At 37.1% G+C, this 18,020-nt stretch overlaps 1 protein-coding gene across 5 annotated transcripts in view; it reads right to left on the bottom strand.

The window, feature by feature from the left end:
• Positions 1–18,020, bottom strand: part of AOPEP (aminopeptidase O (putative)) — a 200,943-nt gene that overhangs the window by 19,317 nt on the left and 163,606 nt on the right. For 2 of the 5 annotated variants that reach the window (XM_026703889.2, XM_087926808.1), the window contains exon 14: positions 6,877–6,993. The exons of 2 other annotated variants lie outside the window; for them this stretch is intronic. In XM_026703889.2, coding sequence (XP_026559674.2) covers positions 6,877–6,993 — 117 coding nt within the window. Of the gene's footprint in view, positions 1–6,876; positions 6,994–17,815; positions 17,910–18,020 lie in introns of all 5 variants that reach the window. One more of the 5 variants, XR_015742201.1, reaches the window with a different exon arrangement.

The following is an 18,020-nucleotide window of genomic DNA, read 5'->3' as shown; positions in this document are numbered from 1 at the left end:
TTGGCAGTGCGGGGGTGTGTGGATTACTGCAGAAATACAGAAGATGCATTTTGTATCTATCATTGAAACAACTAGATAAGTTCTTGCAGCTAAGCCTATTCAAACAGGTCTTCAAACAGGTATATTTCCTTGTCTGAAGTGGGATTTATAAAGGGCCAAACAAGGGCTCTTTTTACTATGTTACAGCTTATCCCTTAGCCGCTCGTGATTTTGGTCAATGGCTCCAATTCACTGGGGAATCCGGCCTCTTGTGAAAACTGTCCTGGGGCAGAGGTGGTATTCAGCAGGTTCTGACCAGTTCTGGAGAACCAGTAGCAGAAATTTTGAATAGTTCAGAGAACTGGCAAATGCCACCTCTGACTGGCCCTGCTGCCATCTATTCTCTGCTTCCTGAGCCCTAGCTGATCGGCTGGGTCTTCTTTTGTTCTCCTGCGCAGGAGAATGGAGCTGGAAAGCAGGTTAGTGGGGTGGGAATGGGATTTTGCAGTAACCTTCCCCCAGGAGTGGGGAGGGAATGAAGTATCCTTCCCCTGCCATGCCGAACAAGCCACGCCACGCCCACCAAGTCATGCCCACAGAACCGGTAGTAAAAAGTTTTGAATCCCTCCACTGTCCTGGGGCCATTTGTTCTTCTGCAGCTTGATATCAAGAGCTGCCTTTTGATACAGAATTGAGGTTGGAGTCTCAAGATCTTCCTTCTATTCTGCAACATACTGAATATATTGTATTGATCAGTTTTAATACCTGTCAGTTTTCCAATTCTAAACACATTTATTAAGACTACTGGGTTAGTAAATAGCACGGAGAAAGTTGTATACACACCTACACATCCACAAACATCATTTCTCAATCTCAAACCTTGCCAAATCGAACGCAAAACACAGAAGGGTTTTTTTTTAATAAGATGTGGAGCACTTCCCTAATGTCTCTTCAAAGGTTTCACTCAGTTTTATATAGCTTATAAATATTTTTTCTAGCTTTTGTTTTTTCCTATGTTTTTCCCATTCATTGTACTTTTAAGTATCTTTTTTTTTTAAGTGGATAGAAAAATCCTGTTTACAATTACTCAGAAGTGAGTCTCATAAATATGAGTCAGTCTAAATATATGCAGAATTAAATTATTATGCTCTTTGCTTCTATTTTATTGTCCATAATAAGGCAAGATTATAATAGAATTCATTCTAATTACTTTAATGTATAAACCTATACTGTGTGGCTTATAACTGGATTAAATTGTTTCAAAAAACAGTTAAATAATATATCTCAATTTTATTTCAATCTCCAGCTCACCCTGTTGATCAGGAGCTGCTGAAAGATAGTTATTAAATTTTTCTGACTTGCAATAGTTATAACAAAATATATATATAAAATTTATTTAAAAAAATTATAACATCATGCAAGGTCTGCTGGTAATAAGAGTTCTGAGAGTCATTTTCCTGGAAACAACAGAGTTTAGCCTTAATATTGCTCTTCCACTTAAAATGAATCTCAGAAAATGTGAAGCAAAATAGTCAGGTGCTCCCTGGTAAATCCAGGTTTCTTCCTTAGAGAAAATCGTGGAACTTTCATAAAAGGGTGTTTCATTTCATGTTTCATACATCAGAAGAACTTATCTCCAAAATTCATTGTATATATTCTACAAAATATAGAATTTGAAAACTGTTCTAATTCTCTCATTGAGATTGTTTAAAAAAGTGGTATATATGGCAACCATTTGAATCCTTCCTCTTTATGGTTATCAACAGAACGTAAGACATCCTGTGCAAAAAAAGTGCATGCTGAAAACCAGTGCACTACACAAGCCTTTTTGCACAATGAAAGATACATTCAAAGACAATCCTCTTCAGCTGTAACAAAAAAAACTTAGGCAAGAAAAATCAAATGTACCAGATTCACCAGTTTTGTGAAACTTGGCTCAACAGCAGTAACTGCAAGAGTGATCTTGGAGTGCTGGTGGACAATCACTTAAATATGAATCAAGATCACATGAATTGTTAGTACCCCTTTATAATGCCAAGACGCACTTGGAATACTGCATCCAGTTTTGGTCACCACAATATAAAAATATGTTGAGACTCTGGAAAGAGTGCAGAAAATAACAAACCAAAGATGATTAGGGGTTAGAGGATAAAGCACATGAAGAACGGTTGCAGGATTAGATATGTCTAGTTTAGTGTAAAGAAGGACTAGGGTCGACATGAAAGCTGTGTTTCAATATTTGACGGGCTGCCACAAAGAAAAGGGGCTCTACCCATTTCCCAAAGCACCAGAAAGCAAGACAAGAAACAATGGATGGAAACTAATCAAGGAGAGAAGCAACCTAGAAGTAAGGAGAAACGGTGAGAGCAGTTAACCAGTGGAATGGCTTGTCTTCAGAAGTTGTGAGTGCTCCATCACTGGAGGCTTTTAAGAAGAGACGGGACAACCATTTGTCTGGAATGATATAGGGCTTTCTGCATGAGCAGAGGGTTAGACTAGAAGATCTCCAAGATCCCTTCCAATGCCATTATTCTGAGATGGTCATTACTTAGCACATTTGACCACATTTGTCAGTATTTTAAGAATTGTGTGGTCTTACCATGTGGGTTTAAAAATGTAATCATGGAATTTAAGCCATGGAGGCTTTTTGCCAATCACAGTTTCACTGGATAGGTCATGTGTCCAATACCTACTTCCTGGGGGCAGGCAATACAGCCATGTCACTGACCTTCCAGGAGACAAATTAGGTGGGAAGAGTATCTTGTTATCTGAAACTTCATATTCCATATGTTTTCTTCTTTGATCTCAATGGTTTTTCCCAATGGCTCATCAGGTTGTTTTTTTCAGTTCACATGGTGTCAGTATACATTCCTTTCACAGCAATCAGTTTCTACCAATTGTCCTTGGGTCTTTTGATTTATCCAGACATATTTTCACAATTTCTTCCTAAAACCTAAGGTACTTCAGCATGATTTACCAAAAGTCTACTGTGAACCCTGGAACAACTATATGCATGGATAACTTTTTGTAAATGTTTTCATTGTTATCAGTTTGTAAAGGCAAACCAGTTTCACCAAAACCAATTAAAAATACTCTAAGAAATTACATATGTATGTACATCGAGATATCATACTATCAGTTAGAATATTTAACACTTGCACCAGGGAGATAGTAATTTAGTGTTGGACAATTTAATTTAAAGTAACTGAAAAATTAATCTGATCAACAGTTAACAATTCAAAAATAATTGATAATCATTCTGTTTACTCTGAAAATTAACTATTCAAAATATTCAATATAAAATTGAATTTGTAAGAGATTTATTTTTAATTTGTAATCTCTATCATCTCTCTTTCTAAATAAAGAAAATGAAGATGATTCACCTATCATGTTTACTCAGAAGAAAAGGCTCTGTACTAGCTTCTGCTAAGCATGTGTTTGTAGGATTGCAGTTTTTAATAAGTAGATACCAAAGACTTTGTGATGGTATCACACTGTCAGCTTTCCCAGGTAAACCAGACAGGAAACATGACCAGATGAGCTAATTTTACTTTATTGGAAAGCTACATTAACAGAATATTGCAAGTTTAAAAGTACAAAGATCCCACCTTTAGAACTGGAGAAGCTGGGAAGCATCCCTGCTGTACCTCTTGCCCATCCATTATGAAGCTACAAAGCAATGCCCTTTCTTGTCTGACTGCTCCTTAGCACATTTTCTCCTGCCTCTCAAAATCTTTCTCACATATACACATATTTCATTTAATTATACACAACTGAATGTTATTCAAAGCCATTCATCAAAAAAAATTAGCTTGTTCCTTTGTTTCAAGGAGGGATGGGGGAAATCTCCTCCCTGTAGCATTTAATGTATTTTGAGCCACAGAAACTTCCTTGTTTAGGCAGACAAGAGTAAGTACCGCAACATTCCCTTTTGAGGACTGTCGGTTCTTGTTATCCAGTAGCTGTAGAAACTGTAATGGTAATGTTATCTCAGTTTCCTTTCTTAAAGGCTGGAGAAAAGCCCTTGATTTCACCTTGCAAGAGGGGGCTGAGGTAATATATCTCCCGCGGAGGTTCTGGCTTTCCTTCAACACACACACACACGCACATACCCAAGTACACTTGGCACAATTTATTTCAAGCGAGAATGAAAATCAGTCTAATGTAAAAAAAAAAATGACATAGGTCTTGGTGTCCTGGCACTTACCCATCATACAGGGGACACAGCTTTCATGCTACCTTCTCAGTTATTTCTCTTCCAGATATAGAAGTCCTGACATTTCTTTGGTATTTGTATGTGATTAAAATATACCCTAAATATAACTTAATTTCTATAAATAGCAAAGTGTGTTTCAAGGCCAATTAGAAAATAAATCTGGCCTTTAGGACATGTATAAACAACAAATACATTAAAGCCGAAATAAACTTTACCTATTATCTTAAATATTTCCTTGGGTGAAGCAGACATTTTCAATTGTGGAGTTTTTAATTTTATGTATGACCTATAAAAAAACTTCAATCCAACATTCCAATAACCACTAAAAGATATTATGACAACTGCAGCAATCTAAAACCTTCCTTTGTCTTAATTTTGTTTCATATATAATTCTATTTATGGAACAAATCTAGTGCAGATGCTTCCTTTTGTTATTATACAAAATAAAAATCACATTTTGAAAGGAGACTAGTAGTAAATGAAGAGTAGCTACTATTTGTACAAATACAGCAAAGCTAAAACATTAAGAGGTTTTAAAGAAAAGATTGGACAACTATTTATCTGAAATAGTACAGAGGCTCCTGCTTGAGCAGAGGATTAGACTAGAAGACCTCCAAGGTCCCTTCCAACTCTGTTATTTTGTTACGTAGTTTTGTGTTAAGAGGGTCTCCTTTCAGCCATCTTTACTTTTATTCCTCCACCAAGTGGCCACAAGGAAGACCCAAAGCTACTTTTCCAAGGGCAACTGGACTTTGTTTTTCCTTGAAGATGCTTCACTTCTCATCCAAGAAGCAGTTCTGAAGAAGCTTCTTGGTTGAGAAGCGAAACATCTTCAAGGAAAAACAAAGTCCAGTTGCCCTTGGAAAAGTAGCTTTGGGGCAACCATGACTTGGATGACAGAATCCCCATAGACAAGCCACAAGGAAGAGTTCTGAACTGATCTGCTTCCTTTGGATTACTTACTATCCTTATTATCCGAATCCAGACAAGCGATGGTTCATTTCATTTGTGACTGGTAGAAAATGAATCATGCTTGTTTTTCAGTTAGTTATATTGAAGACTAAATCCAGCATAGGATTCAGATGAGACATTAGCTGCAATTCAGTCAAAACGAAAGCTTTCATTCCATTACCGTTGTATAAAGGGGAAGAGGGATGTGAGGCTTGTAGTGCTATTTTTTACAAGGGGTAAGGGGTTCTACAACCACTTTATGTAACCATTTTAAGAATTATAATAAAATAAATGTATGCTTATCATCTAAAACCAATTAACAAGGCAGAAAGCTTTTAAATCTATTCTTAGACTCAGAGGGGCAAATATGTTGCCCTGAATATTAATATAGATGTTTGGGACTCTGGAATCCTTAATATTTGAAGACTACCAGCGTGAGAGACTTTTATTTGATCTACACCCTTCTTCATATCTTACTTGACAATGTCACTGAGACACGGTTCATCATCAAAGATCTCAAGAGCCTATTCTTTAAATAAGACAGTAAATGAAGAATAGCTACTACTTGTACAATGTACCTAGTACCTGGCCTGAGGCAAAGTCCTTTCTGATACGGAATTTGTCTGGAAAAATCCCCAAGCACCCAAGAGATATTTTAACTTTATTCTTTTTAATTTGATTTGTTTCAACTGCTTTCTATTGGAATACAGGATTTATCTGGTCTTTATGTTTTTAATTGGACACAGCCAAGAGTCGCTCTGTGAGTGAGATGGGTGGTCTCTAAATCTGATATATAATTAAATATAAAATAAATAAATAAAAGTTCAGAATACTCCAATTCCTAGACAGTTTTTTTAAAAAATATTCTATTTTGAACTAAGTTAAGCTTTTGGATCATTTTAAAGACGGGCCCTGTAAATGATTTAGTTCCCATAAACACTTACAAAGGTTTTATAGTGCTTTGAAAATGTGTTTAGTTGCTATCTGTACTACCTTCGGTTGTGAATCTTTTTTGTTAGCCAGCAAAAGCACTGTAAGTTATTATGGTGTCCACTGGAGTTTATTTTCTTAATTGTAATCTATCTTCTTTTCCTTTTTTTTCTTTTCTTGATTATACACTACACAGAAGATGTATGGGTTTAATGGGCAAGTATCAATTAATAAATAATAGTCCAAATGACTGACTGCCTTTGTACATTATATGATTACCACCCTTCACTTAAGATCCGTTTTTGAATGGAAAAATGAAAACATGTCTTTTACTTTTTCATAAACTTCCAATCTAATATTTATGAGTACAAATTCTCATGTGTAGTTGAATATAAACAACAATAACAACAAAACAGTTTTACTCACAAATATAAACAGGTACACAGTTAGTAAAAAGAAAATGAATCCACAATAAGGCACTTATTTAATTCTCTCCAGATGTGTGTATTTTTCAAACTCAAAAGACAAGTGGAGAGATGTGACTTGGCTGTACTAACTAAACTATGCAAGCATACATGTACACACATGCTTTGTTAAAAACAAACGTTTATTAAAAACATAGCCTCTAAAACTGAAAGCAGTCAGTGCAACCCATGCTCTACCTGTATGGCCTTCGGGACAAATTTAAGTTTTTAAAATTGATATTTTAAAAAAATAGAATAATCCTGCATCCAACAGAATACAATTGTTCCGTGCAATTGGCTCCCTTTGCAAGCTCCCTGTGTCTGTAAATGGATTACCTCTGCATCCTGCTCACGGAGGTGGTAAGTTTTCTGTAAGCATTCCAGCATTTTTGAACAGAATGTCCCCTTCTGCAGGAGACACTCCAGAAGTAAGACCAGCTGGTCCGGGGAAAGCTAAAAGAAAATAAATAGCTTGTGAGATAAAATTATAACCTTTTTGAAATTCAAATAAAAGAGGCCAGCCAGTGACTAGTCTCAGATAACCTATGAAATTATACCACATACTTGCAATATATAGAAACAATGTGTGAGTTCATTATGAACACTCTTGTGTCATTATTCTAAGAAGCTCCTTTATCAAAATAAAATGAGAGGTTGTTCATTTGCCAAGATTTTCTATTCTATAGTTATGTAAGATTAAACCTATACTAATCTCAGTTAAGTGATAAACCTATTATCAGCTAATGTGCTTTGCGAAATATACTTATTTAATTTTCATAGGAAATTGTCAAAAGCACAAATTATACTGCATCACTTCCTGGAGATTATAATACATATAAGGGCTGAAGAACTGTAGAGAAACAGAAATACAAATTTATCCGAATTTCTCTTTCAAAACTGAAATAGCAACAATATCATTCGCATGCACGCATACATCCCTATCTCCACATATCCATCCACCCCCTTTTAGTACAATTCTAAGCATACTTATTCAGAGGTAAATTCCCTATGATCAGTGGATTCAATTTTCAATTAAGAGTATAAATAATTCTAGTTTACTGCATGAACAATAGAGGAAAATGAGGGATTTAACTGCAAGGAAAGTGAACAGGGAAAAATTACAAAACCATTATTTCAACAAGTCCTTAAGTGCTACATTTATTCTGGTTTTATTATATGGAAATATCATTGAAAATAAGGTGCATGCCAAAGGATGGGAAATAAACCATTGGAATGGGAAATTTGGTGTTCTAAAAAGCAGTAGCTGGATCCTTATGTAGCCAATGTTTTCATTCCACAAAAATAGAAAAATATAATTCTGTGCATAAAAAATAAAATCATGATGCTGAAAGCTTATTTAATCACAAATGAAAATCAACCTTGATCCCTTTCCAGATCTTTGGGTGAAAGGACTTTGCCTCTTTGCCCCATTTAACATTGCAAGCAAAGAAAGAAAATGACTTAGGAATCCAGTTTCTGAGTGGGTTACATTTGCAGATTAATTTACCCCATTCCAACTTCATGAAAAGACACTACACATTAATGTCATCAACAGGATCAGATTTCATTTAAGATAGAATCCCACTCTAAAATCATGCCTATATTATTAGCGCTGGAATAACCATCATCAACTCAATGCTCTTCAGATGTGCTGGGACTACCATTTCCCCCAAAATTTCTAGCACCCCCAAAATTTCTAGCTTGCAGTCCCAACTGCAAGAATGGGAAATCAGAACAGAACTGCTTCAAAATGAACGACAGTTGGAGAAGAGATATACTGCAGGTATCTGGATGTTTATGGTTACCTATAACAATTCCAACAGTATGGATTACTGGTTTCTATAATCCTGAAGGACACTTAACCGTGTAGTAGGATTGTATTACTATTATCCTCCTCATCTTTCCTATTACCTACTCCTATTGCTATATTATGACTGTCACTTTGTTGGGTGTATCTTATGATTTATCACTTTATTGCTTGTATGTATACTGTGAGCTTATGCATCAAGAGACAAATTCCTTGTGTGTCCAATCACATTTGGTCAATAAAGCTACTGTACTCCTGTTCTCTCCTGTTCTCTCCTCTCCTCTATTCTATTTCTATTCTATTCTTCCATTCCATCAAAATAGAGTCATTTTAAAAGGCATCATATATTAAAACTAGGAGAAATGATAGTTTGTTTTTCTATTACACTAGGATGGGGTATCCAACCTTGGCAATTCTGGAAGTCCACAGGTCTTAAAGTTGCCAAGGTTGGATGCCCTGTTCTAAGAAACCCTACGTTTCTTTCGGATTTGTTTCCATTTACAAGGTTCATGCTATTAAAGCGAGAAGTCAATACGCAAATTTATTTTTTTCAGTACTTAGACTATTCAAAGTTATCCCTCTTAATGCAACCTGTGACACTACTATTTAATAAGGCATTACAAATTATAAAATCATATGCCCAAGCTATAAAATACAAGTTCTAAACCTTACAACCATGTGCTGGGTAATTTACATTGAAATAGTTTGTTTATTTATTACTAAATTTGTTTGCTGCCCATTTCACCATGAGGTGACTCTCAAAATAGTTCTCTCACAACCCAGAGTTTTAAAAAGTAATCTAAGTGTCTACAAAATAATGTATTAGTGGTATACGGACTCTGTAAAGAAAAATGTAAACCATTATTTCAGCATAGGGCAGCTGTCTGACATATCTAGTTTGAGCAGCTCCAGCTATTTCAGCCTAAACTAAACTTCATACCCTTGTGTGCTATTTCCATTGACTTGCTGGGCCCCCTGACCCTGGTTTGGCACGGGCAATGCAATTCAATGCCCTTGATGCAACTACAAGCCATCATATATCATACAAAAAGTGAGCCTGAATTCTAGCATTTGATCGTGCATCTAATATATTTCTACTTACATATATATTCAGCATATATTTTACAGACAGTGCCCATCTTGCAGCTACTTAAAGCTGCAACTTAAGCACATTTACCCAAGCTCCAGCGAAGATTAGTAAAACTTATCAGTGGGCCTGTGACAGAAACGGGTAACTTTTTTTTTTTAGAAAAATGGGTACTCTGAATGTAAAATCTAAACATAGCAATAAGACAACCAACCCATTAGCAATCACGAACTCATACTCTAGATGTGCAGATTCCAACTGCAGAATGTTTATGATAGCAAGGGAAATATAAGACTTGAATTTATACACTTGAATCTTATTCGGATTGTGGAATACAATTTTAAACAACTGTGGCTAGCTTTCTGCTCAATTTCATGTATATAATACAATTGTTTCTGAAGATCTTTAAAGTGAAATAGAGGGGTGTTTCTGGAAAATCATTGTCTATTTCTGAAAATAAATCTAAGTTCAAGTGTTGCATAATGTTATTTTATAAACATTTATTTTTTCTCCATAGAAACTGCTGCCATTTACCAGAAACAGCACCAAAGACTTAAAAATTGACTTGTGGTTTCCTTTGAAATGTACCTTTGGCATTGACTTTATATGTTAACTGTACAAGGAACTATTGTTTAAAATTTCATCAAGGTTCTGAGTTTGGCCAAGTTAAGCAAAGAAATGTAGAAACAAGGTAACCACATGACCTCAGTTTACCTCTGTGAAACTCATATCATTATGCATTATGCAGCTGAAATTTTGAGGTTTTTGAAAAAGCAACCGAGAGGAGAGGACAAAGTAAGAATCTTCCACTTATTATTTATGCCATTCATCTCCAATCCTGAATTTTATATTAAGAGCAAACACTACTAGGGAGGGAGAAATTACAAAATATAGAACATATAAAATGTGCATTTCTCACGTATGAACTAAATTTATATGCAGATGTGAAATGCAAAATATAATTTTTCTATTTGATTTTTAAATGTTATTTTCAAAACTTTTAATCAATTGAAGAAGTAAGCAGGGCAGTAGAATTTAATAGAGGACAAACATGGATTTGTTCCGCATTTGACAAATAAGATGCATTTATGACCACCTCAAGATATTCTCTCATACCATTTATGCCATGAGTGAATATTGTGTCCTTCAGATTGTATGTACCGTATTTCTCACAAAATAAGGCCGGGCCTCTTTTTTTTTTTTTTTTGAGCCCCGAAAAAACGGCTAGGACATCTTTTGGGGGGTGAATTAATTAATGGAAGTTACGGAGGCGACTCCCCCACCTGAGAAACGGCTAAAACGCTTCCATGGTTCCCACCATTGCTGCCGCTATTGTTGGAGACGGCGCTGGCGAGAGGGAGACAGCTGCAGCTCATCCTGGGTGCTTGGAATGCAGGAACAGGCTGCGCACTGGGACTTTTGCAAACTTGCTAGCCCGAGGCTGGAGCACCAAGGGTAGCAGCAGCAGAGACGCTCACTCGGCTCTTCTCACGCCCACCCAGCTGCTCAGGATTAAACCAAAATGCATCACGCTGCACTCCCAGGTACCTCAAAATGTTTTTTTTTCCTGTTGTTATGGGAACGGGGGAATAGCGGGAGAGACTCAGATGCTGTTGTTGGAGACAGCACTGGCGATAGAGGCGCCAGCACTGGTGGGAACTGTGGAAGCTATGGAGACCTGAGAAGCAGCTGAAACGCTGCCAGACATCCATGCTGGTGCCGCCCACCTGCTGACCCAGGTAAGGAAGGGGTAAGGGAGCCCTCCGTGCTCCACCATGGTGTTAGGAGCGGCTGATGGTGAGGCGTAGCTGCCCGCGGGGCACTCCTAATGGCAAGTTCCCCCTGCCTTTCCCCCCCCAATTTCGCATATTTTAAACTAGGCCTAAATTTGGGGGGAGAGGCTTAATTTCATTTTATGCGTAGAAAACATGCTGGGTCTTCCTATTGTGGGGGGGGCATATTGTTGGAGAAACACAGTATATGGTAAGTTCTAACTACGTTGTCTATATTTCATTCTTTAGTCTGATTTAGTTCAAACCAATATAAATAAAATTAAGCATGTACACACTTAAAATACGTTTTGATTGGTAATTAGCATTTTTCAGCTCCATTCTCCTTTCATGGTTTCACATGTGTGCCCGCAGCTTGCATGGCCCAGTTCCCAAAGGGCCAGGACCAAATACTGAGCTGTGTACTGGGAGTTGGGGACCCCTGACCTATAATCTGTTACATGATTCCCTCTGTGATACTTTGTTGATTAATTTGCAAAACTTTCAAACAATTATTTGAAATCTTTGTGTGATCTTTTCTAGTTCATGATTAGCAAATCCATGCAAAATCTTTTCTTCTAAATCCATGCTACAATTACTATATCCAGCTTATATGATTCTTTCTTACAGCTTATAACAATAAACCGTTAAGACTGATATTTATGCAGAATATCCCTATTTTGAAATAATGCACTTTAGGGTACTCCCATAAGAGGTAGCACAAACTGCTCTAAATGGGATCATTTAATTTCTAAAGGGATCTGGTTGAATTTCAAAGCAACTGAAAGCAGTGGAGTAGTTTCCCAAAACTAAAAGGCATGGCAATTTAGGTTACAATATCTGGGTTGCAAAAACTATGAAAACACTAGAGGGCAGCAAAAATATTGCAGATTCAGAGTTCTTGCCAACAGATTCATATTTATGACAGTGGCCCAGGATTCATGTGATCACCTTTTGCAACCTTCTGACAAACAAAGTCAATGGGGAAGCTAAATTTACTTAACTACCATGCTACTAACTTACCGACTGCAATGATTCACTAATGACTGTGGCAAGAAAGACTGTAAAACTCACTTAACAACTGTCACTTAGGATCAGAAATTTTGGGCTCAATCGTGGTTATAAGTTGAGGATTACCTGTACAGAAAAGGTTAGAAAAAACATAGGCCCAGGGGTGAGTTTCAAAAAATTTAGCAACTGATTCTCTGCTCTGGAGGCTCTGTGGAGGCCGGAAACAGGCCCGTGCTTACCTGGGCCCCGTGGAGACTCCTGGGAGGGGAGGGGTGGGTGGGGCCAGCCAGTCGTTGCAACTGCCAGTTCGGCAAACCAGATGTAAAATTAGCATCGGATTCACCTGAACCGGTTCGAACTGGTACCAGCCCACTCCTGCATAGGCCTGCCAGACTGAGATAGATGTTTGCAAGAATGTTTTCAGAGCTCTGGCCAAGCAGTGTGATATAAATTTAACAAACAAAGCAAGTTGAAGAGAAAAAAAAGGTAAGTGACAAAAATACAGCAACCTTGGCTAGTAGGAAAAATTACATCAGTGAGAAATATTGTTAAGGTGATACAGGGCTTAAAAGCTAGCCTGAAAAAAAATAATCATTTTTCCCATGATTGTTTGTGCCAAATGTGTTTTAAAAGAGAGTATTTGAGAGAAGACATAAATTATTATGGTGTGCTGAGCGGGCTGAAATAGTCTGTAATTTTCAAAGAACAGTTCCATATGCCAGCCAGAAAATCATATTCCTTGAAATGGTAAATTCTCGCAAGCTTCTCTGGCCTTTAAAGTTTAACAATTCTTTTAAGTGTAACAACTGGGATTTTAAATTATTTTCGCTGGGTTACAGATAACATGCGCTGAACTGCACTGTGCTCTTCCACGGGTTGACACATGTACATGTTTTTTGAAGTTTGCATTCCTGGCTCTCTAACTTTCAAAATCCAGTTGGAAAAAATGCAACAAAGCCAAGTTTTAAAAAATAAGAAAAATACATTCCTAAAAATGCAACCAAATGAGAAAGAACCATTGGAACAACACATTCTGACTAAACAACTTGTGGATAGTCCTAGCTTCCCTGGGATCTAAGCAGGAACTAGATTTATAGATCTACTTAGCAAGACAAATGCCTATCAGAGTCATTTTTAGAGTGAACTGAAGTCTCCAACTGCCAACTCTTTGGAAAAAGTTTTGACAAAGGAAGAACACGATTTAAGCAGCAACAAAAGCGAGCTTCTTACATCCCAATGCCAAATAGGCACAGGGAAAAAGCCCTCTATTATTGCATCCAAAGCTGTATCACTGTTTTCTACAAGGTCACCGGCCTCTCCTCCCAGAAGACCACCCACCTTAAAAGAGGCTATTTGTCAACCCTGCATTAGCATAAATGAAATAAATACCAGATCCCCAACTAATTCTGGAAAAAAAATGTCATTGAAACATTTAACTACTGACCTTCCACCGCTTTAAAAATGTGACAGAGATATATGCACTTCAGCATCCAACAGCATGACGACTTGTGCGTACCCCTACGCCAGGACACAAATCATTTAGTACAGCTGGTATTCTGAATATCCCATTTGCTACAGTCTGCACTTGAATGAATTCATTGAAAGCCTCCTCAAAGGGAAAATGTGCCTGGACTCATACAGCAACCAAGTGACACTGGCGTGATTTCTATTATTACTCCATTATCACACTGGGACCTGTGCCTAAATGAGCATACTTCCTCCCTGATGCCATTTCCTTTTATCCTGGCTGTAGCCTAAAATTGGATCAATGGGAGTAATACGTATGATGTCATTTCATTTAGAGCTACTGCCTCCTCCTCCTCCTCCTCCTCCTCCTCCTCCACATACAAATAGATCAATTCTTCCCAAAAATGGTTAAGAAATGCATAGGGAGTTGATTCTCCCAGAAATGGGTTCTCCGCTATATCCGTCTATGTTATTACAGAAAGGAACTGTTTATGCTGATGGAAAACAGCAGTTGGGTGTGGGGATAGAAGGGTTGTTTTTTAGATCCACTACTGTGTGCTGGAGAATGCTGGCTGAAACTCAACACAAACAAAGTCCCAAAACAGAATTAGAAAACTTGACCTTTGAATATTACAAAGAGATGCCTTTTCTTTTCAGACATACAACAGATTCAAGCCCACCCCTTCCCTTTAAAAGAGCACAGTGTTTTATTCTCTCTGTAAAAGTTTTTACGAGATTTCTCTGAGTCGAACAGAATGCCTTCCTACGCCTCTCTCAAAAAAGGAGGGAAGAGAAAGAAAGCCATCTATAGCTTTGATAGTGAATGGTTGCCTTTAGACAGAGCTTCCTCATTAAACACAGATATGAAAGCCATCAAATTAGTTCAAGAAACTGGCTTTATAGGGTCAGGGTATCATCACTCTTAGCCTGTACTTTGAGCCAAGCCAAAAAGGAAAAATGGCCAAGAAAGGGAATTGTCAAGACTCTCTCGTCATAAACCCTTTGCTTTGTCAATTTGCCTTCAGGGTTGTTTTCTACTGACTGCAATTAAACCAAGACATTCTTAGAACAATTGTTTCATCTGCCAAGGACAGAAATCAAGAAAAATTAAATATTACAAAAAAATTCAAAGCGGTGTTTCTTATTTAACAGTAAACACATTTAGAAAGACCTTGTCAGGGTATAAACTCAGATGATATTCCTCAATGCTGTTGTTTTCCTCTGTAATCTGAATACACACACACACCTCCCGCACTGTCTTTCTTTCGTTTCAAATGGATGCAAGCATTTCTCCTTCAGGGACAAACATACGTTTATTTTAACCAACATGTGAATTTAATAAAAACAGCCACAAAACCAGCTGTGAAAAAAACAGACTGATATTCTACAACAAAAAGTTTCAACCATGGAAAAATGAACCAGGATTGAGTTAAGATGCAGAACCATTTATGGAAAGAAGTCTGCAGTGTGTCCATGCACACAGTACGAATGAAAAGACAATGCTGTTTTAAGGCCAAGAAGCCTAATCTATCGTTCCCTTTATTCTAAAGCCATGCAGGCTTTTTCATACCAAACTACCTGCTAAGCTCGCTCTTTCTCACGCACAAACAAAATCAAACTTTTTTTTAAAAAAAGTGGGAGGGTTAGGGCCAAAAAGAGAGGAATCTATATTGATACTGAACTAACTTTAAATACAAAAATGTGATTTCCCATCATGGATTTTTTTCCTTTTCCTTTTCTTTTTTGTTGCTGCATTTAATCCGTAGCAACTAGAGTAAGGAATTTGGAATGTAACACAGCTCTAGAGTGGCAGATCTTTTGCCCTTTATTTATTTATATTATTCTTCCTTTTCTCTCTCTTTTTTTGATATTATTTTTATAAAACCTTATTAAGATAGACTTGGTATGATCTTACGATTCGTTGCAAAACAAATTTAAGAGACAAGAGATGAAGAGGTTTATGAATCTGAGGAGAACCTACTCATGGCTAAATCATCTCATTTGTTTCTTTGTTATTTAGTTAAAATATTTGTAATGTTCAAATAATTTTTATTTTATTGTTTTTTTTTTTAAATCTGGCTTAAAGAAGGTCTAATATCCCATTGTTTTATGTGCTTTCCACTGATAATAGTTGATACGTTTAACCACTGCTACAATCTTATGCTGAAAGTGGTTTTGAGTTATCAATATACTTCTGAACGTTGTATCTGACTTCTAAATCTTGTTTATGATGCTTTTTGTGTGGGCAGAGATCTTGAGTCGGCAGGCTTTCAAGAGTGCCTATTCAATCCACTTCTCAACATATAACTATCACACAGTTTTTCAGCAGTCCCAAATATGACAAAAGAAATAACATTAAGAACCTCCGAAACATTTGTCCATAGAAACCTTAAATGTTTTTAAAAATTTTAACTTTTCTCATAGCTTAAATATGCCATGAAGATGGAAAAAGAAGCAAAAGGGATTAAATGAGTATGTGCCTTATCAGCACTATATACAGCATTAATGATTCAAAGTGAAGTCTCATCTTGGTGTGCAAAATACAACCAAAATGCTCTAGTACAGTGATGGCTAACCTTTTTGTCATCGTGTGCCAAAAGTGCGCGCGTGTACACAAGAGAGCGCACATGCATGCCTGTACCCATAATACAATGCATGTGTGACACCCCCCCCACATGACCCCCATCCCCGGCCCCCTGCACATGCTCACGCATCTCCCACATGCGGCCCGCCCTCCACGCATGTGTGACAGATACCCAAAAATCAGCTGGCTGGTGGGAGGCCAGTTGGCTGCGTGTGCATGCACAGTAGAACTGAGCTGGTTAATGGTTCGCATGCCCGCAGAGATGACTCTACGTGCCACTTCTGGCACACGTGCCATAGGTTCTCCATCATGTCTCTAGTACATGTTGTGATTTGAAATTCTGGCTGCTGCATTTTAAAAATCACAACATTCACTAAAAAAATGGCTATGGTTTCTGAATCAACTGAAGACTTTATTTCATATTCATGAATGGGGCTTCTGGAATTCAAAAGAAAAATCTTAAAATGACACAGCTGTTTTTCATATATTCAGAGTCACAACAGTATCACTGATGTTTAGTCATATTAGTAGGAGTTGTATCAATCAGTTATAGGCTGATTGTATTGACTTCAACAGTAAATACTATCGGATAACAGTATAATTACCATTGCCTGTAGTATGAAGTTTCTTGATTTATAATTCATCATTCTTCTTTCCAATCATGTGTATATAACCCCAAAAGACAGACACTTCAGATATACAATTAGGATGATTTACACCATAACAACTTTAGTTTTAAAATGTTATAAAATTTTTGCTATTCTTGCTGAAAAGACTGCCACAGGAACTATAATACTCCACGATCTCCTCTTAATTTCAGCATTCTTAGCCCCCTTAGATCAGGGGTCGCCAACCTTTTGGACCTCAGGGACCACCAAACTCATAATTTTAAATTCAGCGGATCACTAATATCTTGCTGAAGTGCTTGGACTCGCACTGATGGGATGGGGTCCTTTAAGCACTTAGCTTGGTTGCCTGTTTCTGCAACCTTAAATACTCAAAGAGTCATTTGGACCCATTTCCCTACAAAAAACAAAACACTGGGATCTTTCTCTCTCTCTTTCCCTCCTCCCTTTCTCCCTCTTTCTTTCTTTCTCTCTCTCTTTCCCTCCTGCCCTCTCTCTTTCTCCCTTTCTCTCTCTCTCTCCCCTCCCTTTCTCCCTTTCTCCCTCTTTCTCTCTCTCTCTTTTCTCTCCCCCCTTTTGGATAAAAACAATACTAATAATATGAAAACATTTTTCAGACCTTCACTCCTCCTTTAACAATAGTTCTTTATAACATTGTTAACAGAGTGACGTATATGTTTTTTATTTAGTTTAATGTAATTATTTTTAACAAAAAATGAGAAATTCATTTTATACTTTTTTAAAAGAAGCACCATTGCTAAACAATAGCATTTTATTTCAAAATAAAATGTGCAATTTAATACCCACATAAAGTATTCATTGATACCAATTAATCCAAACATTTGCTTCCAACTGGAGGAATACATTATTTAGATCCAAAATAGGCAAGGGTGACTCAGATCTGGTATGGGCACCCCTCTGTACCTTTTGTTGTGTCTTTTTCCAATAGCCAATAGATTCAAGATTTTTTATGGGCCGCTAGAATTTGAACTCATGTTCTCTTCAACTGCACAGAAACCTAGAAAAGATGCAGCGTCTTAAAGAATAGCCAATAAATACAGAAAGGAGGGCTATTTTCTCTTCCTGGAACAACCCCTTTCCTACTTAATCTTACATTTATCTGTCATTG

This window comes from Pseudonaja textilis, chromosome 2, assembly GCF_049901715.1.
Source record: "Pseudonaja textilis isolate UNSWEBS1 chromosome 2, rPseTex1.2, whole genome shotgun sequence".
Lineage (NCBI taxonomy): Eukaryota > Metazoa > Chordata > Lepidosauria > Squamata > Elapidae > Pseudonaja > Pseudonaja textilis.
Note: the sequence above shows the minus strand (reverse complement) of the source record. Positions and strands in the feature narration are given on the sequence as shown.